The sequence below is a fragment of the Anthonomus grandis genome, chromosome 14 (assembly GCF_022605725.1).
Source record: "Anthonomus grandis grandis chromosome 14, icAntGran1.3, whole genome shotgun sequence".
In the NCBI taxonomy this organism is placed as follows: Eukaryota; Metazoa; Arthropoda; class Insecta; order Coleoptera; family Curculionidae; genus Anthonomus; species Anthonomus grandis.
This window is the reverse complement of record NC_065559.1, coordinates 3,337,360-3,365,219: the sequence shown is the minus strand read 5'-3', so window position 1 is coordinate 3,365,219 and position 27,860 is coordinate 3,337,360. Positions and strand designations below refer to the sequence as shown.

At 27.7% G+C, this 27,860-nt stretch overlaps 1 protein-coding gene across 3 annotated transcripts in view; it reads left to right on the top strand.

Annotated features, from left to right (window-relative positions):
* The window catches only part of LOC126744343 (uncharacterized), a 34,263-nt gene extending 6,694 nt beyond the window's left edge, over positions 1-27,569 (top strand). For 2 of the 3 annotated variants that reach the window (XM_050451718.1, XM_050451719.1), the window contains exons 2-4: positions 13,672-13,926; positions 13,990-14,138; positions 26,273-27,569. In XM_050451718.1, the coding sequence (XP_050307675.1) occupies positions 13,672-13,926; positions 13,990-14,138; positions 26,273-26,960 (1,092 nt within the window). In that variant the 3' untranslated portion in view covers positions 26,961-27,569. Of the gene's footprint in view, positions 1-8,374; positions 8,853-13,671; positions 13,927-13,989; positions 14,139-26,272 lie in introns of those variants that run through there. The other variant, XM_050451720.1, reaches the window with a different exon arrangement.
* Positions 27,570-27,860: the final 291 nt, after the last annotated feature.

The following is a 27,860-nucleotide window of genomic DNA, read 5'->3' as shown; positions in this document are numbered from 1 at the left end:
ACTAAATTAATTATTGACCATCAACCGAGAGAATTTCAAACAATGTGACTGTATAGTTGACTATTTCTCATTGTTATGTTTTCGCCTTTTGAAACTGAGATTTAAGTTTGTCAGTTTCAAAATCAATTTTTGGCCGATTTTTAATAAAATGAGACAAAAAACCTGAAATTCAAATTACAATCAACCCTCGTATTTTTTCAACATCGAGAATTCACATTTTTGGCGCCCAACAGTGTGGATCTGCATGGCTTAAAGTATTAATAAATATAGTAATAATAAATATAGTACTTTTAATTAATTATGTGATATTAATGTCAATTTTACTCATTAAAAAGAGCTACAAAACGTGATTATATACTGTATGATTTTCAAATTATTAAATTTTTCATTGACATGGGCAATAATCATTCGTAAATACACTCACATTTATTATTTTATTGGGAGCCATATAAGTCACTCAACCGTAATAAACAATGAACACCTTACATAATAGTGAGTATTCAAAATACGTGGTTTTTCTTAATTAAAAAGCAGTTTTTATGAGGAAACACCCGAAATGTTACTAGAAGCGTGACAAGCGACATTTGTTGCTTCAAACTCACTTTCATCGTGACAATTTTTTAATTAGTTTTTTACAGATATATCGTTTCACCTTATTTTGATTTGCCTTAGTTTTTATTTGATAGAGAAAGTTCGATATTTCATATGATTGAAGAATAAACTGATACATTTATTCGCAATATGGGTAATCGAAGAATATTACAATCGTCGGTAACGCAGTCATCGTAATAAATGTGGTTACGATGTGATATGAAATCATCTGAAGCAATTTCGCACTTCAGTAATTGACGATACGTTAATTTAATTCGATCTTGATCTTTATCGTATCTAACTTGGTCAATTTTGCATTGCAACAAAATGTTGTAAGTCGTAAATAATATCCTCAAAACTTTCCTTTAATCTAAAAGTAGCGTCATTTGCCTTTAAAATGGCATTGCTATATAATACACCTTGAGTGTACTAAATAAAAACTTAAAGAACACCGATAGTCCAATATATCCGGCTAGGATTTTATCAGCTATTTCTCATTCCCTATCTTTTGTTCACATAGATTGTGCTGCATTGTATACGCAATACCGCCAATAAAACTAACAAATACCCCACGTAAATCACAGTCATTTACAAGACAATAGACGATTGGCATGTTTGAATAAAACAATGTCGTTTATAAGGGTTTTTATCAGTCACGAGATACGATGATCCTTGAAAAGTTATTTATCTTGGGAAAATTACCGATTTCGCGGTTTTTATGTTTGTTTTGCCTAATTTTTTTAATGCCTTTAATTTTAATATTTATTAATTCTTTAAACAAATACAAATACCGGAAACGGCGAAATTTTGTATCTGTTTTAAAATTGTTTTCGTAAAACCAGTTTTATTCCTCCTAATATTGTTTGCTTAAGTTTTCTGCAGTTAATTAATATTATTTTCCGACTTATTTTCGTCTCATTGTTTTGGGTAATTTCTACATATAATACATCAAGTTAAAATCATCCCTGTCTTTAGCAAAGGATAAATAAAGCGCCAATAATAAACGAAATAAAAACAAAAATTTTCTATATCAATCTATAAATCAATCTTAAAACTCGAAATAAATAATTACTTTGATTTCAAAGGCAAATAGGACGAAGTTTTTCATTTTTAAAATACATGAATTTATTAACATTTAAGGCGCCCTCTATTTATTTATTTTAAAATTAATCACGTTTCCACATTTAACTTCTATAATCTTACGTCAACATTTAATTTTTAATTAGATTTTAAAGCGTGCAATTTGGCTCTTTTTAACATTAGTATAGTAACCAACTAATATATGTTATTTAACTGTTAAATTAAGAATAAACGGTTTTTAAGCCACTTAGATTACACACTGTTGGGCGCCAAAAATGTTTAATTCTCGGTGCGATTGACAGTAAGGAAAATAATACGAGTTTAAGTTGTTATTTCAGTTTTAGATTCTATTTGGCATATTTTACTATTGGAAATCACCTTGCAATTGATTTTTAATTTTTTTTAACTAATAATCTTGTAACGCTCCAACTGTCTGGAAAAACTGGATTTCTGGCAGAAATTTTGTGTTTGTTTTAAATTTTTTTTAATAAAACCACTTTTTTTCCCGATCGTCTTTCCTTTATTAAAAATGACCAATTGTCTAATTCCCATGAATGATTACATGAAAAAAACACTACAAATGATTTTTTTTTAATTATTATATTTCCTGTTAATTTTATAATAAATTTAATGAATACATATAAAAAACATTAATTTATTAAGAAAATGCTTAAAAAAAGAGACTCATGTTAAGACCAACTATGTATAAGACAATAATGGATACAAGCAATGAAGTTCTGGTCTATTTTATAGCAATTTTAAATTCGTATATATCGTTACCTTGGAAGATCCTTAAGGTTTGCAAGAAATTTAATAAAAACTACAGGACCGTATTGAAAAAGTGACATTGATGATGGGCTGTAAAATCGGAAACGTCGTATTCTAAATTTAATAAATTTTACTTTTTTCATTATTTATTTCGTTTTTTTTGTCTAATCTTTAAATCAGGTTAAATTTTTTTTACATGGTAGGTCTATGTTCTCAGCAAAAGACAAAATAAAGTGACAATATCAATAATTGTTATTAGAAAATAAATAATTAATATATATAGGTAATAAGATTGACATAATTATTATAAATTTCAGTTTAGATGGGAAAGGCACATTAACAACATAGCATTCAATTAATGACAATTAGGTAATTAATTTTCAGTAGAAAAAACTGCAGTTAAGAAAAATTTAAATTCACACTGTTGGGCGCCAAAAAATACGAAAGAAAGCACCATTATAAGCAGTTTATAATGTTTTGTAGCTCATTTTAATGAGTGAAAATTACGTTATCATCAAATATTTAATTAAAAAAATAATATTTCTCAATTTACAATATTATTCTATATAAAGTTATTAAATAATGTTCATATTAAAAATAAAACGTTTTTAAACCACTCAGATCACACAGTGTTGGGCGCCAAAAATGCTAAGTTTTAGGTGCAATTGACATTATTAGTTTTTTTTTATAAAAGGTAAAAAACACGAAATCTACAGCATCACAAATATTTGTGATAGATTTCGTGTTTTTTACCTTTTATAAAAGTGTATGACCAGCATCTTTGGGATAATGGATGAATTTTTCGAATTATTAGTTTTTTTGATTTTGATAGCTAACTACTGATTTTAATTGTTATCCTTTAATTTCATGTAGTTGAACCACAAAATTTTAATCTAAGTTACAGGTAGTCGAGAGTTTAGTTTTATTAATCATTATGATTAAGTAATTTCATTACATATTATAGTGCGTTTTTTCCTTCTAATAAGTTTAATTTTTATATTTATCTAGAAAATAATTTTTTTTTTAATTTCATCCTGTGAAATGGAATTATTTGCTAACTTCCCCTGAAATAATTAATTTTTTCCTTAATTAATTAATTTAAAATCAAATACATAAAGCTTTTATTACCACCTCAATACATATAAAATAATATTTTTTTTGTCTTACACAAGAATATTTATAAATATTAGGGGTAATGCGGACTGAACAGCGATTATATGAAACTGATAACAGAAACGAACTAGAAAGCGCGTATGTGCGTATATACTAAATAAATACTGAGCAGTTTTTTTTTATTTTGAAGTAATAAAAAATAGGTATATGAAGCCTATAATTAATTTACCCTCCAGTCCAAGGCTTTTCTAGAAAACATTTTTGTTATTTTTTCCTAACTGCTATATTAATTTATCGTTTCAAGATTTTAACTAAAACTTTTGCTATGAACAATTTAGCCTTTTCTCCTGACGATTAAATTATTTAATTTTATTAAGAACTGTAATAGGTCCAACATTTAGAATATTTTTTTAATTTCTTACTGGCAGTTGAATTAATTTATAATTTTCCCAGTTAACTAGGTTTTTTATTAATTAATTTATCTTTCCAGGCCAAGACGTTTTTAGAAAAATATGTTTACCCTTTTATTTGGCTACTGAATTACTCAATTTTTATCAATAAATTAGGGTAATTTTTTAATTTTTACAGAAAATTGGATTTTTTTATCTTGTCTTAGTTAATTTCTAATTTTTCCTCGATTAATTAATTTGTCCTTTCAGGTTTTTAATGGGAAGCCAAGGCTTTTCATCCTGTCTGTTAAATTAATTTCTAACATCTGCTGATTTCATTAAATTTTGCCATGATTATGTGATTTATCCTTTCATGGATTTAATGGAAAGTACAAGCTTTTCTAGCAAAAATTTTCTTTTATTCCTTTATTAAATTTATTAAGAATTTAGGATAATTTTCTTAGTTTGTCAAAACTTGTTGAACACTTTTTTGAATTTTTTCCTAGCAGTTGAATTAATGCCCAACTTTTCTGAATTAATCAAATTTTTTATTGATAACTTAATTTTCCTGTCTAGTCACCGAAAAATATTTGCTCTTTTTTCCTGATAATTTTCTTAAATTTTTCGAGAAAAACCAGAATATTTTCTTGAATTTCAACTTGATCGTTACCCTACTTTCTAAGTTTGTCTTAATTAATTTATTTTTTCAGGATTTGAATTAAAAAACCCTAATTAAAAAGGAGCCTCTTTTCCTTGCTGAGGATTAAACTAATTTTTAAAATAATTTAGGGTAATTTTTTAACTTTTACAGAAAATTGGATTTTTTTTTGTGTTACAGTTGAATTAATTTCTAATGTTTCCTAAGTAAATTACATTTTTCTTCGATTTCCTCTAGCAAAAATTATACTATATTTTTCCATTTAATTAGGGTAATTTTCTAATTTGTTTAGACAAGTGAGGTATTTTTGTTTAATTTCTTCCTGGCAATTGAACGAATTTCTAATTTTCCTAAATTAATTAAATATTTTCTTGACTAATTAATTTATTTTTCCAGAAAAATATTTGCATCTTTGCTTTTTTTTTCGATATAGTCGGAATTTTTTTTTATTCAAACCTAGCCGTTGAATTAATTTTTGAGTAAGTGTCGATTAATTAACTTTTCATAGATCTTTAATAGGAGGTGAACACTCTTTAAGGAAATATTTTCCCTTTCTTCCTGTCTACTAAATTTATTTAATTAAATTAAAATTATCAGGAACTTACCATAGGAATATTTTTTGAATTTTTTCTTGAGAGTTTATTTAATTTCTTGTTGTTTTCTACGTTATGTAAACTACGTTTTTCTTGTCCGAGCTTTTAATAGAAAGCTAATACATATAATTTTTTACTGCTAAATTTATTAATTTTTCCAATATTAATGAACATATTCCAGGCAGTTGAACCATCAGTTTTTCTTTAATTTCAAATAGCTAACTGTAAATTATTCCAGTGGTTAATTACTCAGTTGAATCCATTCAGTTTAAATTTTAATTCTATATAGTTGTGGAATAATGTTTATTATTGCAAGTAGTAGTAAACTCTAAATATTTCCAGTTAAACCACACATTCAGTTTTTAATTTCAGGTAGTCAAGTTAATTAATTGAATAATTCTAGGGAGTTGAGGTATTTTTACAGGTTTTTTGTCAAATTGCAAGCAATTACACCAGAAATATACAATATGCTATGTTTTCTGTGAAACCTTTGTATAAAGATTACCAAATAAGCAAATAAATAAATTAAATTCAAATTACTATACCAGGCAGTTAAGTTATTAGTGCTACTATTTTTTTATTGTTTCATTACTTTCAAGCATTGTATCGATATTTAGGTAAGGTATGGATCGATTGTGCCAAAAAGGGTCAAAGGTACATTAATTATATCATATTAATTTATTAATTACAAAAAGCTAATTAATTTTCAGTAGAAAAAATTGAAGTTTAAGTCCAAATTGTTGGGCACTAAGGAATACGAAAAAAAATATTTTTTACATCATTGTAACCAATTTACAATAATGTTTTGTAGCTTATTTTAAGGAATAAAAATGATGTTATTAATACATAATTAATTAAAAGTATAAAATTTAAATGAAATCGTCTATACTTTCAGAGAGACTTTGATATAACCATATCAAAAGGGAAAACAAATATTGAGAAACAGCATTTTTAGCGCCCAACAGTGTGGATGTAAATGGCAAAGAAGACTTTTTTTTGTAATAATTTTAATGTAAGAAAAAAGGCATTTGGACCCACACTGTTGGGCGCCAAAAATGCTGAATTCTCGACAATTTATTTAAATTTCAGTTTCTATTTCAGAACCATGAAATTAGGTATTAATTAAGGTAATTAAAAGCTTAATTTCATAAATGATGATAATTGAGTAGTTTCATTATTCCAGGCAGTTGAGCCATGATTTTTTTTTAATTCGATTAGTTAACTACAAATAATGTTTCTTTTCAAATATTATATTTGCTGTTAATTTTATAATAAATTTAATGAATAAATATAAAAAACATTAATTTATTAGGAAAATACTTAAAAAAGACCAACTCATGTTAAGACCAACTATGTATAAGATAAAAAAGGACACAAGCAATGAAGTTTTGGTCTATTTTATATGCAATTTTAAATTCGTATACATCGTTAAAGTTTGCAAGAAATTTAATAAAAACTACAGGACCGTATTGAAAAAGTGACATTGATGATGGGCTGTAAAATCGGAAACGTCGTATTCTAAATTTAATAAATTTTACTTTTTTCATTATTTATTTCGTTTTTTTTTGTCTAATCTTTAAATCAGGTTAAATTTTTTTTACATGGTAGGTCTATGTTCTCAGCAAAAGACAAAATAAAGTGACAATATCAATAATTGTTATTAAAAAATAAATAATTAATATATATAGGTAATAAGATTGACATAATTATTATAAATTTCAGTTTAGATGGGAAAGGCACATTAACAACATAGCATTCAATTAATGACAATTAGGTAATTCATTTTCAGTAGAAAAAAGTGAAGTAAAGAATTAATTTAAATTCACACTGTTGGGCACCAAAAAATACGACAGAAAGCATCATTATAAGCACTTATAATGGTTTGTAGCTCATTTTAATGAGTAAAAATGACGTTATCATCACATATTTAATAAAAAAAAAAATATTTCTCAATTTACAATATTAATCTATATAAAGTTATTAAATAATGTTCATATTAAAAAAAAAACGTTTTAAAACCACTTAATACACTGTTGGGCGCCAAAAATGTTAAATTGTCGGTGCGATTGACATTAATAGTTTTCTTTGATTTTAGATGTAGTTCAGCCACAAAATTTTAATCTTGGTTACAGGTAGTCGAGAGTTTAATTTTATTAATGATGATAATTAAGTAATTTCATTCTTCCAGGTAGTTAAACCATTAATTTTACTTTAACATCAAATAGTTAGCTATGAATTTCTTTAGTAGGTCGGTAACTTGAATCAGTTGAATCAATTCAATTTAAACTTTAATTCAAGGTAGTTGTGCGGTAATTTTTTTATTGCATGAGGTAAACTATAAATATTTATAGTTAAAGCACACATTTAGTTTTTAATTTTAGGTAGTCAAGTTAATTAATTATATAATTTCAGGTATTTTTATAGTTTTATTGTCAAATTTCAAGCAATTACACCAGAAATATACAATATGCTATGTTTTCTGTGAAACCTTTATATAAAGATTATCATATAGGCAAATTAATTAATTAAATTCAAATTACTATTCCAGGCAGTTGAGTTATTAGTGCTATTGATACTCAACTACTATTTTTTTAATGTTTCATTACTTTCAAGCATTGGATCGATTCGTAGGTAAGGTTTGGATCGATTGAGCCAAAAAGGGCAAAAGGTACATTAAACAATCATATTAGTTCAATAATTACAAAAACCTAAATAACTTTAAGTAAAAAAAATTGAAGTTTAAGTTTACACTGTTGGGCACCAAGAAATACGAAAAAAAGTAATTTTTGCATCATTATAACCAGTTTACAATAATGTTTTATAGCTCATTTTAAGGCAAAAAAATGACGTTAATAATAAATAATTAATTAAAAGTATAACATTGAAATAAAATCGTCCATACGTCAAAGAGACTTTGATATAACCGTATCATAATATTGAGAAGCAGCATTTTTGGCGCCCAACAGTGTGGATGTAAATGACAAAGAAAACTTGTTTCTTAAAACAACACACATTTAACCACACTCAAGTATGTGTGTATAATGTGAGCCAGTTAGTCATGTTTCAATATTGTTAAGGTCTGATGATACTCTTAGGAGCGAAACACGTATCATCATTTTAAGTATGGTTAATTATTAAAATTTTTAAGACCGAGACTTTAAGTTGTTCTGTTATATTGTTAAATTTAGGAAAAAAAAGGCATTTAGACCCACACTGTTGGGCGCCAAAAATGTTGTTTTTTTTAACCTAAATTGATTGTTTTCTGTGATTGTTTTGAGACCCTTTTTTGCCACCATATAACACATTTTTTTCTTAAAAAGCCACATAATTTTTTTTTGCTAATAACTCGTTTGATAATCACATAAAAACCATCAAGGCCGAACCACATAATATGACACAACCAACCTTCAAAGAAAGTTCTACTCCTTTCAGAACCACCTCTTTTGGCTCAATTTACATCAGGTAAACAATAAATTTTTACCGATTCTTAAGGACCTTTCTATGAACGTAAAAAATGAAGTGTACGTATATCGCTATAAATTATATGGGGATTTCCTGCTCGGCTGCACTCCGTTCTTTGCGGTGATAGTGTCCGGTTTTATCTTAACTTTCTTCAGGTTTCTTTGCTGCTGAACAATGAAAGGGATCGTGGTGCTGATCGTAAGTGCGTTTGTTTATAGTGCCATTAAGGATTAAGGATTTTTTTGGTTCAATATATTGGTAAGGAAGATGATTTTAAACCATTTTTGCCTTAAATAAATATCAAAAAATTACAATATAGTCAAATAAGTGGTAGATGGTAAAATGGTTTAGATAATCTTACTTGCCTAATTAAAAGTGATTTTTTTTATGTAAAATAGAACGTGATCTCAAAATTTCATAGTAGAAGAAACATTCCCTTATTGGTGAAACATAAATTCAAATAACATCAAGACAACTATATTCTATATGTGCAAGAAGATTTGTCTTTAAGGTATTCCAGGATAGTTCATTTTGTTTTATTCTAAAATTCCTTATTAATATACACTATAATATGACAAAAAATAATTATCCTAGAAAGAAAGAACATTCCTAGGACGTTTCTTAAGTGCCTTATTTTGGAAGTAATTCCTAGGATTATTTAAGGATAGTCACAGTATAGTCTTAACACGTCCCTGAAATATTTGGAATATTTTTCAAGGATTTAAGTGTTTAAGTAAGAAATTAAAATTTATAATTAAATTAAAAGGAAAAAATTATTAAATTTAAATATTGTTCAAGTTTATTAAGAAACCAATGAAAATTTAATAAGAATATAATACTTTAATTTAATATTGAGTATATTAGAGGCCAATGGCATATTAACGATAGTCAATGGTCAGTCAGAAAAATCAAACTAAAAAGTGCATAGAAGTCCAATAATTAATTTAGTCCAATTTAAAAAAATTGAAATTACGAGCAAGTTACTTTAAATTTCTTGTAATTATTATATAAAGATTTACAATTAACAGAAAAAAAGCATAAGTAAATTAGACCTCTCTTTAATTTTTATTCCAAAAGTGGTTCAAAAATTATTTTAGTTCAACTTTAAAAATTCATAAAAAAATCAAATTAAGAGAAATTTACTTGAAACTTCTTGTAGTTCTAGGAAGATCTGTTGTTAATCGACAGGAGAAAACGGTAAGTAAATTGGTTTTCAATTTTTGGAATTAATATTTTTTTTCCAAAAAGAGTCCAAAAAATATCTTAGTCCAGATTTAAAAATTCATCAAAAATTCAAATCACGAGTAATTTACCTAAAACTTCTTGGAAATATAAAACGATCTATTGGTAATCGACATTAGAAGGCTATAAGTAAATTGGCTTTTTGTTTTTCGAATTATTAATTTTTTTCCAAAAGTAGCTCAAAAAAAATTAATTTAATTTTAAAAATTCATAAGAAATACAAATCATGAGCAATTTACTTAAAATTTTTTGAAATTATAAATAAATTTCAACAACAAAATAAGTAATCAGCAGAAAAAGACCAAAAGTAAATTAGTCTTCTGTTCTTAGAGTGAAAAATATTTTTTTCTAAATATGATCTAAATATCATTTTAGCCCAATTTTAAAAATTCATAAAAAATCAAATCAAGAGCAATTTACTTGAAACTTCTTGTAATTATTAGGAGATCTACAAGCAAGCAACAGAAAATAACCATAAGTAAGTTGGCCTTCTCTTTATAGTGTTATTAATTTTTATTCCAAAAGTGGTTCAAAAATTATTTTAGTCCAACTTTAAAAATTCATAAAAAAATCAAATCAAGAGCAATTTACTTGGAACTTTTTGTAATTATTAAGAGATCTACAAGCAAGTAACAGAAAAAGACTATAAGTAAGTTGGTCTTCTCTTTATAGAGTTATTAATTTTTATTCCAAAAGTGGTTCAAAAATTATTTTAGTCCAACTTTAAAAATTCATAAAAAAATCAAATTAAGAGCAATTTACTTAGAACTTCTTATAGTTATTAAGAGATCTACAAACAAGCAACGGAAAAGGACCATAAGTAAGTTGGTCTTCTCTTTATAGAGTTATTCAGTTTTATTCCTAAAGTGGTTCAGAAATTATTTTAGTCCAACTTTAAAAATTCATAAAAAAATCAAATTAAGAGCAATTTACTTGGAACTTCTTATAATTATTAAGAGATCTACAAACAAGGAACGGAAAAGGACCATAAGTAAGTTGGTCTTCTCTTTATAGAGTTATTCATTTTTATTCCAAAAGTGGTTCAAAAATTATTTAAAAAAATTTAGAAATTCATACAAAATTCAAATCAAGAGCAGTTTACTTCAAACTTTTTGAAGATTTAAAAAACTTTATGGGCAATCGATAGGAGAAAATTGTAAGTAAACTGGTCGTCTACTTTTTGAGTTATTTTTTTTCGAAAAATAGTCCAAAATTATTTTAGTCTACCTTTAAAAAAAAATCGTAAAAAATTCATATCAAGAGAAATTGACTCGAAGCCTTTAAAGTTATAACAAGATCTATTAGCAATTCACAGAAAAAAATTATAAGTAAATTGGTCTTTTGCTTTTACTACTATTTTTTTTTTTTAAATAATATAAAATTTATTTTACTCCAACTTTAAAAATTCATAAAATATTTATATCAAGAGTAATTTACTTAAATTTTTTTCCATATATCACAAAATCTATTGCTAATAGGTAAAAGAAGATTATAAGTTAATTGGTTCATTATTTTTTAAGTTATGATTTTTTTTTCTAAAAAAAGTTCTAAAATTATGTTAGTTCAACTTTAAAAAATCATCAAAAATTGAAATCACGAGTAATTTACCTAAAACTTATTGGAAATATAAAACGGTCTATTGGTAATTGACAATAGAAGGTTATAAGTAAATTGGTTTCCTGTTTTTAGAGTTATTATTTTTTTTTCCAAAAGTAGCTCAAAAAAAATTAATTTAATTTTAGAAATTCATAAGAAATACAAATCATGAGCAATTTACTTAAAATTTTTTGTAATTATAAATAAATTTCAACAACAAGTTAAGTAATCAGCAGAAAAAGACCAAAAGTAAATTAGTCTTCTGTTTTTAGAGTGAAAAATATTTTTTTCTAAATATGATCCAAATATTATTTTAGCCCAATTTTAAAAAATCATAAAAAAATCAAATCAAGAGAAATTTACTTGAAACTTCTTGTAATTATTAAGAGATCTACAAGCAAGCAACGGAAAAGGACCATAAGTAAGTTGGTCTTCTCTTTACAGAGTTATTAATTTTTATTCCAAAAGTGGTTCAAAAATTATTTTAGTCCAACTTTAAAAATTCATAAAAAAATCAAATTAAGAGCAATTTACTTGAAACTTCTTATAATTATTAAGAGATCTACATACAAGCAACGGAAAAGGACCATAAGTAAGTTGGTCTTCTCTTTATAGAGTTATTAATTTTTATTCCAAAAGTGGTTCAAAAATTATTTAAAAAAATTTAGAAATTCATACAAAATTCAAATCAAGAGCAGTTTACTTCAAACTTTTTGGAGTTATAAAAAATCTATTGGCAATTGATAGGAGGAAACCGTAAGTAAATTGGTCGTTTGCTTTTTGAGTTTTTTTTTCAGAAATAGTCCAAAATTATTTTAGTCTACTTTTAAAAAATCATAAAAAATTCATATCAAGAGCAATTTACTCACAACTTTTTCTAGTTATAACAAGATCTATTGAAAATCGACAGGAGAAAGCCATTAGTAAATTGTCTTTTTGTTTAAGTTAGTAATTTTTTTCTAAAAAAAGTTCAAAAATGTTTGTAGGCCAACTTTAAAAAATCATAATAAAATTAAATCAAGAGCAATTCACTTAAAGCCTCTTGTAAGTATTAACAGATGTACCAGCAAACAACGGAAAAAGACTATAAGTTTGTTGATTTTCTCTTTGTCGAGTTATTAATTTTTTTCCAAAAATGGTCTAAAAATGATCTTAGTCCATATTTAAAAATTCATAAAAAATTTATATCAAGAGCAATTTACTTAAATTTTTTTCCATATATTACAGAATCTATTGCTAATAGATAAAAGAAGATTGTAAGTTAATTGGTTCATTATTTTTTAAGGTATGATTTTTTTTCTAAAAAAAGTTCTAATAATATTTTAGTCCAACTTTAAAAAATTCATAAAAAATTCAAATCAAGGGCAGTTTACTTAAAACTTCTTGTGATTATAAAAAGATATATAGTCAATCAACAAAAGAAGACCGTAAGTAAATTGGTTTTCTCTTTGTAGAGTTATTAATTTTTTTCCAAAAATGGTCCAAAAATTATTTTAGCCCAAATTAAAAAAAAAAATCATAAAAAATTCAAACCAAGAGCAATTAACTAAAAACTTATTGAAATTATAAAAATATTTATTGGTAATTGACTGGAGAAAACCATAAGTAAATTGGCTTTCTGTTTTTAGAGTTATGATTTTTTTTTCAAAAACAGTTCAAAAATGTGTTATGTTCTTCGATAACAAAAAAATGGTAAATTGTCATTTTTTTTTGACACTTCGGAAATTATTTGCATTCCGGCAACGCTGTATAACCTAAATCTTGTGGGTGCCAACTTAATTCTGCTCGCATCAAATAATCAACATCAGTGGTCATATTATCGACGTTGCCAATTGCACTCCAGGAATTTTTGCTCATATTTATATTAAAGCTAAACAATGTTGCTGCAAAACACGTCTTATTCTAAAAGTCTAATTTCTATACACTAAAATTTAGTAACTTCCCGCTTTTTGTGCGACCGATGGCAACGTCGCAATGGTTTAATCAATAATTTAGTCAAGAATCATTGTTTACTTAATGAGTGCAATGTTGTCAAACTGAACTAATTGGAATTGATTTAAGGAAAATGCGACTTTTGTAAACAAGATTTGAAAGGTCATGAGAGTTCAATTAAAGGCACTCAGTATGTGTTCTCTCCGATTTCGCTATACTTAAACGTAAAATTTACGATAATTTCCAGATAACGTTATCCATGCTCATTGGATTGGCAAACACCGAAGCGGGTTCTAAAGACGAACATCCGAAACCGACATACAACATGGCAAACTCCATAGGATCAACTCCCAAACCGGATTTATTGAGTTACCAACAAATCACTCAACAGTTCGGCAACAAGTATCAACCTCAACAATTATTGTTTCAACAATACCAAAATGATCCTAGGACGCAACAGCTCCAACAGTCTTTGCCCTACAATCATCATCAACATCAGGAGGTACATTTTTAGATTAAATATTAGATTAAATTAATTGAAATTAAATTGTTTGTCAATTTATAGCCAATGAAAAAGCCGTTTCATCAACAGCCAACCCCCGTAGCAATGGTTATCATCGCCCAACCAGCCTACATCCCGGCAAGCGTGCTTCAAAATGGCAACGTTGCTCAGCAGCTGATTCAGTACTTTCAAGGAGGAAACACTCAAGCAAGGTACGTTCAACTAGTTATTGCAAGTTAATACATTGAGCTTCGCACTCAAGACCTTTAGTTGTCCGGGGTGTATATTAAACATGCATGTAAATATTGATTTAGTATAAGTATCTTGATTCGCAAAAGATTCTGCGCATGCCTCTTTCATACCACGACGTCATAGGAGATTGTACAGTAAAAAAAGAGCATAAATATGGAAACTGCATGGTCCGAAAACCTATTTAGGGCCTTCAGATTTAAGTGTCTTACTGCCATCTGCATTACATCATCAGACATTGTGGTGTCATCAGCAAGGATCGTGATTTAATCTTATCAATTGGCTTATCAGCTGAAGACTTTCTGGATTTAATACCTATTTAGGGTTTGATGGTATGAGCTGTTTACTGATCTAGGAAATGTATAAACATTTATTTGCTTAGTAAGAGATTATGAGATACATAGTCAAAGGCCTTGACTAAATCACAAAACATGGTAGTATTGTGTTGAAGCAGAAGTCCGAGTGTCAAAGTTTTATCTTGGATAAATGTGGATTTTCGACTAATCAACTATTTCTTTCCCTCTCTCTATGGTTGTTTATTAGCTTCTTCTTTTTATATTTTTTCTGCTTGTATGTGTATAAAATTAATTAAAAAGCGACTTCGAATGCTCGGCAGAAATAAAATATTTAATGGCTTTAAGTGTCTAAAATTAATTTAAAAATTACGTGGAAGCCTGTGAAAAAAATAAAAATTGCTTCAATTGCTTAGATTTCAGATAAAATGACTTCAAATACCTGAAAGAAATGAAAATTGAATGGCCTTAGTGTGTCGGATTTTTATTCAGTTACTTTAACTGCTTAAAATTTAAATAAAATGACTTTGAATGCACCAGAAAATTGATAAATTTAATGGCTTTAGGTGTCTGCAATTATTTAAAAAACGACTTCAAATGCCTGTGAAAAAAATAAGAATTTTGTAGCTTTAAGTGTCTAGAATTATTTAAAGACGACGTGGAATGCCTGTGAAAAACTAAAAAATTGCTTAAACTGTTTAAAATTCAAAGAAGAGGACTTTAAATACCTGGTAAAAATGAAAAATTTAACATCCTTTTAAATTGCTTTAACCACTTAAAGTTCGGACAAAATGACTTCAAATGCTTAAGAGAAATGAAAAAATTAATAGCTTTAAGTGTTTGAATTTTTTTTTTCAATAGCTTCAACTGCCTAAAATTAAAAGAAAATCACATCAAATGCCTAAAAACCTGATAAATCTAATGACTTTAACTGTCTGAAATTAATTTAAAAAATACCCTGGAATGCCTGTGAGAAAATTAGAAAATTGCTTCAATTGCTTAGATTTAAGATGAACTGACTTTAAAATACCTGAAAGAAATAAAAATTGAGTGGCTTTAATATGTATGATTTTTAGTCAATTACTTTAACTGCTTAGAATTTAAAGAAAACGACTTTGAATGCATCAAAAACTAATAAATTTAATGGCTTTAAATGTCTAAAATTATTTAAAAAACGACGTCAAATGCCTGTAAAAAATGAAAAAATTGCTTTAACTATTTAAAATTCAAATAAAATGACTTCAAATGCTTAAAAGAAATAAAAGATCTAATGGCTTTAAGTGTCTGAAGTTAACTTAATTATAACTTGTAAGTCTGTGAGAAAAACAAGAAATTGCTTTAATTGCTTAGATTTCAGGTGAAATGACTTTAAAATACCTGAAAGAAATGAAAATTAAATGGCCTTAGTGTGTCTGACTTTAATTCAATTACTTTAATTGTTTAGAATTTAAAGTGACTTTAAATGCATGAAAAAACTGATAAATTTAATGGCTTTAAGTGTCTAAAATTATTTAAAAATCAACTTCAAATGCCTGTAAAAAAATAAGAATTTTGTAGCTTTAAGTGTCTAAAATTAATTAAAGACGTAAAATGCCTGTAAAAAACTAAGAAATTGCTTTAACTGTTTAAAATTCAAAGAAGATGACTTCAAGTGCCTAGTAAATATGAAAAATGTAACAGCTTTAGGTGCCTGAAATTTATTTTTAAATTGCTTTAACTATGTAGAATTAAAAGAAAATGACTTCAAATGTCTGAAAAAACTGATAAATCTAAAGGCTCTAAGGGCCTTAAATTAACAGAAATAAAGACTTGAAATGCCTGGAAAAAATGAGAAATTGCTTTAACCACTTAGAGTTAGGACAAAATTACTTTAAATGCTTGAAAGAAATAAAAAATTTAATGGCTTTAAGTGTCTGATTTTTTTTTCAATAGCTTTAATTGCCTAAAATTAAAAGAAAATGACTTCAAATGCTTGAAACATTGATAAATCTAATGGCTTTAAGTGTCTGAAGTTAATTCAATTATGACTTGGAATGCCTGTGAGAAAATAAGAAATTGCTTCAACTGCATAGAGTTTAGAGAAAACGTTTTCAAATGCTTGGAAGAAATGAAAAATTTAATGGCTTTAAGTGTCTAAAATTCATTAAAAAATCAATATTGGAGTGCCTGGGAAAAATAATAAATTGCTTTAACCACTCAGAATTAGGACAAAATTACTTCAAATGCTTGAAAGAAAGGAAAAATTTAATAGCTTTAGGTGTCTGATTTTTGTTTTCAATAGCTTCAACTGCCTAAAATTGAAAGAAAATTACTTCAAATGCCTGGAAAACTGATAAATATAATGACTTTAACTGTCTGAAATTAATAAGAAAATACCTTGAAATGCCTGTGAGAAAATAGGAAATTGCTTCAACTGCATAGAGTTAAGAAAAACAATTCGAATGCCTGGTTTTTTAATTACTCTAACCATGTAGAACTAAAAGAAAATGACTTCGAATGCCTGAAAAAACTGATGAATTTAAAGGCTTTTGAAATTGCATTAATGACTCAGAGTTCGGAGAAAATGACTTTAAATGCTTAAAAAAAAATTAAAAATTTAATTTTAGCCTAGAATTAAAAGAAATCAATTGCCTAGAATTAAAAGAAAATGACTTTATAAATTAAAAAAAAAATACATCGAATGCTTGAAAAAACTGATAAGTCTAATGGCCTTAAGTGTTTAAAATTAATTAGAAAACCGCCTAGAATGTTTGTCAAAGTAACCTAAATTCAACCGCCTGGAATTTTAGAAAAAATTAATGACTGTAAGTGTCCGTCTTTTTTTTAATTGCTTTAACTACTTAGAATTAAAAGAAAATAACTTCAAATACCTGAAAAAACTGATAAATCTAATGGCTTTAAGTGTCTGAAATTAAATTAAAATGCTTGTGAAAAAATGAGAAATTGCTTAGAGTCAAGACAAAACGACTTCGAATGCCTCAAAGAAATAAAAAAAATTAATGCCTTAAAGTGTTCGATTTTTTTTCTTAATTGGTTCAACTGCTTTGAATTAAAAGAAAATGACTTCGAATGCCTAAAAGAGCTGATAAATCTAATGGCTAGAAGTGTCTCAAATTAATTAAAAACCGGCCTGGAATGCCTTTAAAAAATAAGAAATTTCTTTGACTACTTAGAATTTAAAGAAAATAACTTCGAACGCCTGGAAGTAATTAAAAATTAAACGCCTTTAAATGTCTGGAAATACTGATATATCTAACAACTTTAAGATCTGAAATTATTTTAAAAAACCGACTTGGAATGCCTGTGAAAAACAAGAAATTGCTTTAACTACTTAGAGTTGAGAGAAAATGACTTCAAATATCTGGAAGAAATAAAAAACTAAATAGCTTTAAATGTCTGAATTTTCTTTCAATTGCTTGAAATTAATAGAAACTGACTTTAAATGCCTGAAAAAAACGATAAATCTAACGGCTTTAAAATCTGAAATTATTTTAATAAACGACTTGGAATGCTTGTGAAAAAAGCAAGAAATTGCTTTAACTGCTTAGAGTCGAGAGAAAATTACTTCAAATATCTGGAAGAAATAAAAAACTTAATAGCTTTAAATGTCTGAATTTCCTTTCAACTGCTTGGAATTGATTGAAACTGACTTTAAATGCCTAACAAAAACTGATGAATGTAAAGGCCTTAAGGATCTTAAATTAATAGAAATAAAGACTTGGAGTGCCTGGGAAAAATAAAAAATTGCTTTAACCACTCAGAGTTAGAACAAAATGACTTCAAATGCTTAAGAGAAATGAGAATTTTATTAGCTTTAAGTGTCTGAATTTTTTTTTGAACAGCTTCAACTGTCTAAAATTAAAATAAAATGACTTCAAATGTCTGGAAAACTGATAAATCTTATAGCTTTAAATGTCTAAAATTCATTGAAAATCGACTTGGAATGCTTGTGAAAAAAATGAGAAATTGCTTCAATTACTTATAGTTAAGAGAAAATGACTTGGAGTACTTGGAAGAAATTAAAAAATTAAATGGCTTTAAATGTCTAAAATTATTTTTAGCTACTTCAACTGCTTAGAAATTAGTGCTTGAAAAAACTGATAAATATAATGGCTTTAAGTATCTGAAATGAATTAAAAGCTGCCTGGAATGCCTGTAAAATAAAAAATGGTTTCAACCTATTCAGAGTTAGGAGAAAACGACGTCGAATGCATAGAAGAATATATTTATTGACTTTAAGTGTTTGAATGTTTTTTAAATTGCTTCAACTGCTTAAAATTAGGAAAAACGACCTAATTAAAACGACTTCGAATGCCTGAAATAAATTAAAAATCTAATGACTTTAAGGGTCTGAATTGTTTTGTCAACTGCTCAGAATTTTAAAAAAATGACTTCGAATGCATGAAGAAACTGATAAATCTAATTGCCTTAAGTATCTGAAATAAATTGAAAAACGACCTAGAATTCCTGTGAAAGATGAGAAATTGCTTCAACTTCTTAGAGTTTGGAGAAAATGACTTCGAATATCTGAAATAAAAATCTAAAGGCTTTAAGTGTCTAAAATTAGTTAAAAAACGACAGAAACACAACAAAGATGAATGTTATCAATATTTTTCAGTTGGTGTTCTTGATAGCAACAAGCTCGTTAGATTGATAATTATGATGATAGTAAATAAAGAGAACTAGCTACAAAGGACTGATTTAGATCGAATAGAGGGATATCTCAGGCTAACCTTCTAAGTCGAAACATTATGACCTCTGATGGTCGTTTTTTGGAAATCAATGACAGGATTTAGAGTCAGTAAAACAATACTTCCAAGACAATTATTGGCATTTCTTGATCAAGGAGAGTTTCTCGATAAGGAATTCTAAGCCAGAGTAAAATGCTAAAGATTTATGCTAAGATCCTTTGAATTGATTTTCAATCATCCCGAAAATCCACTAACTTTTATATTGTTAAGCTTAACTGCTATATACTGAGCTCTTAAGCTTACCTATGGAGTTTACCCTATTGCTTTAATACCACAGTGGGATGAAGTACCAGGATAACCCATATTTTATCAGTTTAAATACAGGAATCATCATTATTTAATTTTATTAGACAGGTGCGGTTATATTTCAATTAATTCGTATGCTATTTATCGCTTTATTCAATAATTAGTTTAAATTGACTGCCTATATCAATCAAACGAATTAGGCAAATAAGGTATGCTTGATACTTGACATCCATGCGGTTTAGCCAACCATTCGCTTCTGGTATTCTTATCGTTTTCGTCAATCTGTTCGGTGAATGTATTTTTTTTTATAAAAATACTAAATACTTAATTTAATAGCCATTATTTAAAATAATCGTTATTAAATGGGTTGTACGCATTTTTTAATAATGAACTATAATAATGTATCCGCATATAGAACTTTCTTCTTAAAGATCATTAATTTTCATTACGTTATGTCGGGTAATTTAGTTTCTCCAGATTTTGTTCTGGGTTTTGTTGTTCTAATGACTGGTCGTATTGATGGGCGATTTTTAATGGTTTCCGCCCAAAAATTTGGTATAAGTTTAGGGAATATTCGCGTATATGTAATTAGTGAATCATGGAAAACTGATAAATGTAAAAATGCTGAAAATTTTTTTTTAGTTAAATATAAATTACACTGGTGCACATTTGTTTTAGTGGTAGTTCTTGAGAAAATTGAATTGGAATACCAGTTAAAAGCTTCTAGAATTATTTCATTTCAAGTAGTTGACTCAGTATGAACGTTGATAACTCGAAAAAGGTTAATTTAAAAAGAATTTAATAATCTACAATATTTTTAGAGAAAACATTGCTAAATATAAAGCAATTTGTTTCATGGTGTTATCGTTGGTAGTTCTTGAGAAAATTGAATTGGAATGCTAGTGAGAAACTTCCAGGATTATTTCACTCAAAGTTTTTAGATATTACTAACCAAGGACAATTTCCGCCCAATTAAACTTTAAATTGCTGCATAATTTAACTGTGCATACCTAACATTGCATTATTTTTTTATTTAGAATATCAGTGTTAAAAAAATTATTTACCGCTTTTGTGTTTATTTTTTATTTAATTTTTTTTTTATTTTTTATTTAAGTACCGTCCACTATTTTCTTAAATATTTTTTATATTTAATTTGATAAAGTTTATAACAAAATTTTGAATTTATAGTTGTCATAAATCTATTTTACTAAGCATTTAATTCTTTTTAATTCCTAAAATATTTTATATAATTAATTTAATTTATTTTATACACATTTTATTTATTGTATATTTTTTATAATTTCTGCATCCTATTTATAAACATAAAACTAAAGATTTTTATTGTTTATATAAAGGTTTTTAAATTCTAGTTATTATCGGTTAAAATTAACTCAGACTTAATTTAACATAAAACTGGTGCATAATTTAATTGTACATGACCAGCATTTATTTACTTTTTGATTAAGCTTTTTATGGCATTAGCTAGGCAATTCATATTTTGTAGATTAATTGCCTAAAGTACTGTCTACTTTGTTTTATCCTTTTAGATTTAATCACTTAAAGCATATATAATATGGATCGAATCATTGAAATGATGCATAATTTAATTGGACATGAATGCTATTTATTTATTTTTTAAATTAATAATTACGTTAGCTACGCAGTTTAAATTTTGTGGAGTGACGTCCCAAAGTACTGTATTATTCCACTATAAAATTTTACTGTGGGTATATGAACGAAAGCAAAAGTAACATCTCTCGTTTGTTCCTAGTCATTGATACTTATAATTTCATTTCATAACCAGGTGAAAAAAACATTTTAGAATTTGAAATCATTCGAATATTCTTCAAAACAATGTTTCCAAAAATCCCAATCTTCTCATCATACAACTAACCTTCGATATATCCTTCATGGATCCTTTGGACAACTTTATTGATCCTCTTCAGCACTAAAATCCTTATATAAAAACGATTTTACTTATCCATCAATTTTTACCAGAAGAAAGGTACTGCTCCCATCACTTTCAATTAATCCCTCAAATAATCAATGCACATTTTTCAGAGCAAATCTCTAAAAAGGCTTCATATGAGTGTTCTTCTATACCCATTACACTCATTTTTTAAGACAGATGTTTATTGGATCATCGAGTATATTTATCTCTTTTGCTTTGTTTGTAAATAAGGAGGTAAATAATTTTTTCGCTATGCTTGTTCTTTTTCTTTTAGCAAGCTTAGACTTTGAAAATGTAAATTAATTAAGATGTTTCCTCATTGTAGGAACAACCCAATACCCTTTAACAGTTTCTATATTTCATTCCACCCACATTCAATAGTGAATTTTGTTCATCAGATTCAGGTCTACCTAGAGATTTTTTCTCATCTCTCCCCTGAAGATTTCGTGAAACATCAATGGACAAAAGGTATCATTGTAGTCTTATTATCGAAAATTAAGATTCAGTGTTAATTATTATTGTATGTGCCTCATAAGTCATGTCATTGAATCAAAATTCACTACTTACTAATAATGTTCAGTTTATTGCATTAGTGCACATTTTCATTATATTCAATTACAAATGCGCGGTTAATTAGCGAATTAATTACCCAGAACATTTAAGATGCATGGATTAGTTAAATGCCATCTGTTCTTTTGCATTTCTCCTTAATGATGAAAAATGTTATATATTATAGTTGACGAGGACAATTTGTAACAGCACTTTAATCTTAAATGACACGCGTTTTGATTTCGGAAGTAAAAGTTTGCTATTTAAGGAAATCGTTTAATTAGTTAATTGCTACTAGAACATAGTTGGTAAGAAACAATTTGTGCGTGCAATAATAATGACTCACGCAATTTTAAATTCGAGAGTAATCATTGTCGCACTTATGACCATCTAAGGGTCATTCTTTAAAGGCAAAATAATTGGAATCAAAATTGTAGCTCAGTAATATCGAACCTGAACTGGGTCGAGATTGTAATAATATTCAAGCCGAGTTATACTTTTCTTCTAATTATAATGCTATTAATGTTTATGATACTGATATTAATGAAGAAGATGATAATGAATGCCAATGAATTAAGAAAAAAATAAAAAATTAAAAATTAAAATTAAATTTTATGTTGTAAAGAAAATTGCTCTTTGTTTAACAATATTTTCGCTAAAAATTATATAAAATGTTAAAAATCCTTTAAATCAACCATTTCCGAATTATCAAAGTTCATAACCGAGTCAACTACTTGAAGTAAAATAATCCAAGGAGCATCTCACGTGCATTCCAAATCAATTTTCTCAAAAACTACCAATGATAACCTCTTGAAAAAAATTGCTCTTTATTTAGAAACATTTTCTCTAAAAATAATGTAAAATGTTAAAAATCTTTAAAATCAACCATTTTCGAGTTATTAAAGTTCATACCGAGTCAACTACTTGGAGTGAAATATTCCTGGGAGCATCTCACTTGCATTTCGAATCAATTTTCTCAAGAACTACTAGTGATAACGTCATGGAAAAAATTGCTCTTTATTCAGAAACATTTTCTCTAAAAATAATGTAAAATGTTAAAAATCTTTTAAATCAACCATTTCCGAGTTATAAAAGTTTATAACCGAGTCAACTACTTGGAGTGAAATATTCCTGGGAGCATCTCACTTGCATTTCAAATCAATTTTCCCAACTACTACCAATGATAACGCCATGGAAAATTCCGTTCAATGACGTCAAGGTTAATATAAAAGAGTTTCATGTAAACACTACTCATCATTAGTAGATTCTGATATAAATGTGGTTCAAAAGTTCCTGATTTCTTTAAAAAATGTAGGTTAGTAAAGGTAGATAATCAATTTAGCAAATGAAGGATGCACTCAATTCTTATAAAAATACAATGATTTTTTGCTGATACCTTAGAACAAAAATGGTCAAAGGTAATTTTCTTCTTCTTCCTCCTGTTTCTACTCTCTGTAGTCCTAACATTACGTTTTAAACTTGCAAAACAAATTTACAAATCAAAGTAATTTTTTAACTAAAAAATAAATAGTTGATAGTCGTATCCAATTAAATTATGCATCCATTTAATGCTAAGGTTCAATTTACTCTTGACTGTGAATATTTAAAAAGATGAAATGTCCATGTTATAGAGGTCTTAGTCTAATTTGCTCTCAACTGATAGACAGTAATTTAACGCATCATTGCATACAATTTTAATTATGTAGCTAACGTAACTAGAAATTTAAAAAATAAACAAAAAATATTCATGTCCAATTAAATTATGCAATAATTTAGTGCTTAAGTGTGTCTTACTTTTGACAAATGAGACGTAAAAATATGAATCTTTTAATATAAATAGGCCGTACTTTAGGCTATTGCTCCACAAAATATTAACTGTCGAGTCAATATAATTCCTGATTTTAAGAAGAAATAATAAATAGTGATAGGCATAGAAACAAATAATTCTCATAAGCTCATTAATTCACACTTGTTTATTTAACGTAAATATCAATTTAAAAATGAATAAATAATATGCATGGTCGATCAAATTATGCATCAATTCATCCTTAGGTCCTTAACTGGTAAGACCTAAAAAAAAGAAACTTTTGGGAGACATAGGCAGTAATTTAGGCAATTATTCCACAAAATATTAACTATTTAGCAAACATAGTTTTCCGATTAAAAATTAATAATTAATAGGCTTTTAGTCCAATTTACCGTTGACTTAAAGAGGTGAAACTTTATAGGATATAAGACAGTACTTTGGGTCATCACTCCACAACATTTTAACTGCGTAGCTAACGTAATTATTAATTTAAAAAATAAGTAAAAAACATTGATGTCCAATTAAATTATGCATAATTTCAATGATTTAATTCATATCACCCTTTAAGTGATTGAATCTAAAAGGGTAAAACTTTTAGGATAAATAGACAGTACTTTAGGCAATTAGTCTACAAAAAAATAATAATTGCCTAAAAGCTTAATCAGAAAATAACTAAATGATAGTAATGTACAATTAAATTATGCACAAGTTTCAATTTTAATTAAGTCTGAATTAATTTTACCCAATAATATCTAAAAATATAAAAGCTTCATATAAACAATAAAAATCTTCAGTTTTATGTTTATAAATAGGATGTTTATAAATAAACAAATTCTTATTAGATTAGATATTACCCATGAAACCAGCTGTTATTCATGCGTATTATTTTGGAAAGCAATGATATCTGAAAACAATTTCTTACTGGTAAGTTGTGTGGGGTGGGTGGGGGGGTAAGGGTAGGGTTATTAAAAAACGGTTTTTTATGCAGAAAATAATTGCCTTAAAAAAAAGCTTTTTAAGAAAATTATAGATGATAAAAAAATCTATAGTTTTACTGTTTTCTCACATAACCTTAAGGTTTTCTAAGGCTATTAGTATATTTACCACTTGTATAGGGTCAAGGTATATTTAATAGATTAAAGAATATACTTATATGATATACGATTCTGTTTACAAAAGAGAGAAAATTTAGGCATTTAAAAAAATTGACACGGGATTTACATATGTATCGATTATTACACTTCAAATATTTGATGAAATTCTTCTGAAAAATCACTGTTTTTCATCCATATTATTCATGCTAATAATGCTGTTTTTTTATTAAATATTTGTATATAAAATTATATCAAATTTAAATAAACCGTGTTGTTTTATTGAATTTTGAAAATATATTTTTTGCAAAAACATTGTTTTTTTATCAACACAACCCGTACCCCCCCACCCACCCCAACATTTGTCCAGTGAGAAATTCTTTGAAAAAATCACCATTTTTCATCCATAATATTCAATCTAATAGCACCGTTTTTATATTAAATATTTATTAATATACGTATATATAATTATATAAAATTTAAATAAACAAACTGAGTTATTAGATTAGATATTAACGACGAAAGCAGCTATTATTCATGAGTATTATTTCGGAAAACAATGATTCTTTAAAATAATTTCTTACTGGTAAGTTGTGTGGGGTGGGTGGGGGGCTAAGGGTGGCCTTAATGAAAAACGGGTTTTTTCAGTAAATAATTGAAAATCAGTCAAAAATCTACATCTAGTGTAAACTAAAAATAAACGTTTATATAACCATCGTGTGTTACTTGGGAATAACAAATACCAAGACATTATGCATGTACAATTGCATGGTTTTTGTGACACTTCACAATCTTCTTATGAAGCTTCTATTTTTATATATTGTATATTTTAATTCTGAAAATATAGATCTAAACTTGCCTTTGATAAAAGGCGAGTTGCACCATTGCAACAAATTTCCAGACTCTCTGGTGTATTGCTATTATCCGAACCTGCCTTTATTACTTTATTTACTTCAGATACTTCTGCAATTACACTTATAACGGTATAATTAATAAATACTTCTCTACATCTCCTGAAAACGTTTGTAGTAAGCAGATATTCACAAATACCGATACTTTCAAATTTTTGTAATTCTTTCTGACAACCCAGCAGACCTATTAACACAAGGAATAAATCCTCTAAATTTACCAGATTGTAATGTTTAGGTTTACAGATCTATCTGGTTAAGACTGTCAAAGATCTATTGGTCTTCTTACTCTATTGACCTAAAACATCCAAGCGTTGCAGAGTTTCTGGAAGTCTGTAATGGAAAGTCAATATTTTTTCTATCAATGAAGCCTTTTTAAAACACATAATCCTATATAATTTTTTTTATAAGTTTTGTAAGAAACCTTTAAAAGTCTCTAACCATACAATCCCGAAAACTTAAAAAAACACTCTAACAGTAATCATCTGCTTCATTTTCCAGATACCAGTACATCCCGGTGAACCACCAACCCTACTACAACCAACCACAGGCCCCAGTACCAACCCAACAGTTTCCCCACTACTCACCCTATCAACCACCAGCGGAATTCACCAAATACCAACCTCCAACCGCCTCAGCTCAACCCGAACTACCACCCCAAGCGAAATTCCAGCTACACGAAGCCCTTCCCTCCCCCCAAGCGTTGATATCCCAACAGCACCACATCGTGCCCCACCATTTACCTCAGCAACAGGAAAGTAGAGCCTTGAACTACCAAAGTACTCAGCAAGAAGTCGAGGTGCAGCCTCAGCAACTGCAAGAAATCGATCGGGAACAACCCCACACCCCCGAGATCACGAGGTTAGCTCAGGAGGCTGCTCAGCACTTTATATCGACGGGGGGGTTGAGTAGTGGATCCAGAACTGCTCCCGCGATTATTACTGGGTTGGAGCTGTTTTCTCCGGAGCAACAAGAGAAAATTAAGGCGCAGCTTAGTGAGCACTTTGGATCGCCGTTGAAGCCTTTGAATTTACAAGGGAAGAAGGTGCAAGAGAAACCTGTGGCTGGAAGGAATAATTTTTATCAAGAGTTTAAGCAGAGGATAAAGAAGGAGAGGTTCGTGCCCAGTATTGAGGTGAAAGATGGGGAGATTAAGCAGACTGGTTCTGGTGCTGGGGAGAAGATGTAGAGGATTAGTTAGGATTAGCAAAATGGAGTGATTTCTTTGATGAAGTCCTCTTGGATTTAGTTAAGTTGTTGTATAAATTACTACTGACTTGGAATGATTCTATTTTAGTCAATTAAATCTTTAGTGATGACTATTAAATAGATCGAAAACAACTTTTTGGTGGAAACTCTGATTCACTTTAAGGAACAATCATCTGAATGGTCTACTCCTCTTTAATCAAAGAATAGATCAGCTGTTTCTTTACATTTGAATATCAGTAATGAACCGAGGCTTGATTATGTCGATGTGGAATATCTAAGAGAGTAGATCCTGAATACTTTGAAGGTTAAGTGACCATTTAAATTTGTCTTCACGTCTCAGAGTTTCTGGTTGATAATTTTTGATCTACGTAAGTTAGAATTATTATTCAGTACACTTCACTTGATTTACATCAGTAATATCTAATATAGATTTTTTGGAATAACTGTACTATAAAAAGGCCTTTAATGAACTTATTAACGTACTGATTCTTATTTAACTGCCCATACTGTGATCTATTGTAAATAGTTTTTCTTGTATTTTAATTTATATTGTTTTTCTGTTTGTTAAATAAAAAATGTGTTTTTTTAATGGTGTTTTATTGATGTATTTTTGTGCCTCACTACATTTATTTATTTACAGGTTTATTTATTAGAAAATTTACATTTCTCCACATTTCTTACCTATTTTCAACTTGTAGCTTTATTTGCATACGAAATTATGATAATATAGTAATTTTCTAAATAAAAAAATTAAAAAAGTTCTTCTTTCCTGGGATTTGAACCCACGACCTTCGGATTAGACCCCTATATGAAATAAGCATAGCAGATTATGAGTTGGAGCATATAACCTCAGGTCGTGAGTTCGAATCACACAAAAGCG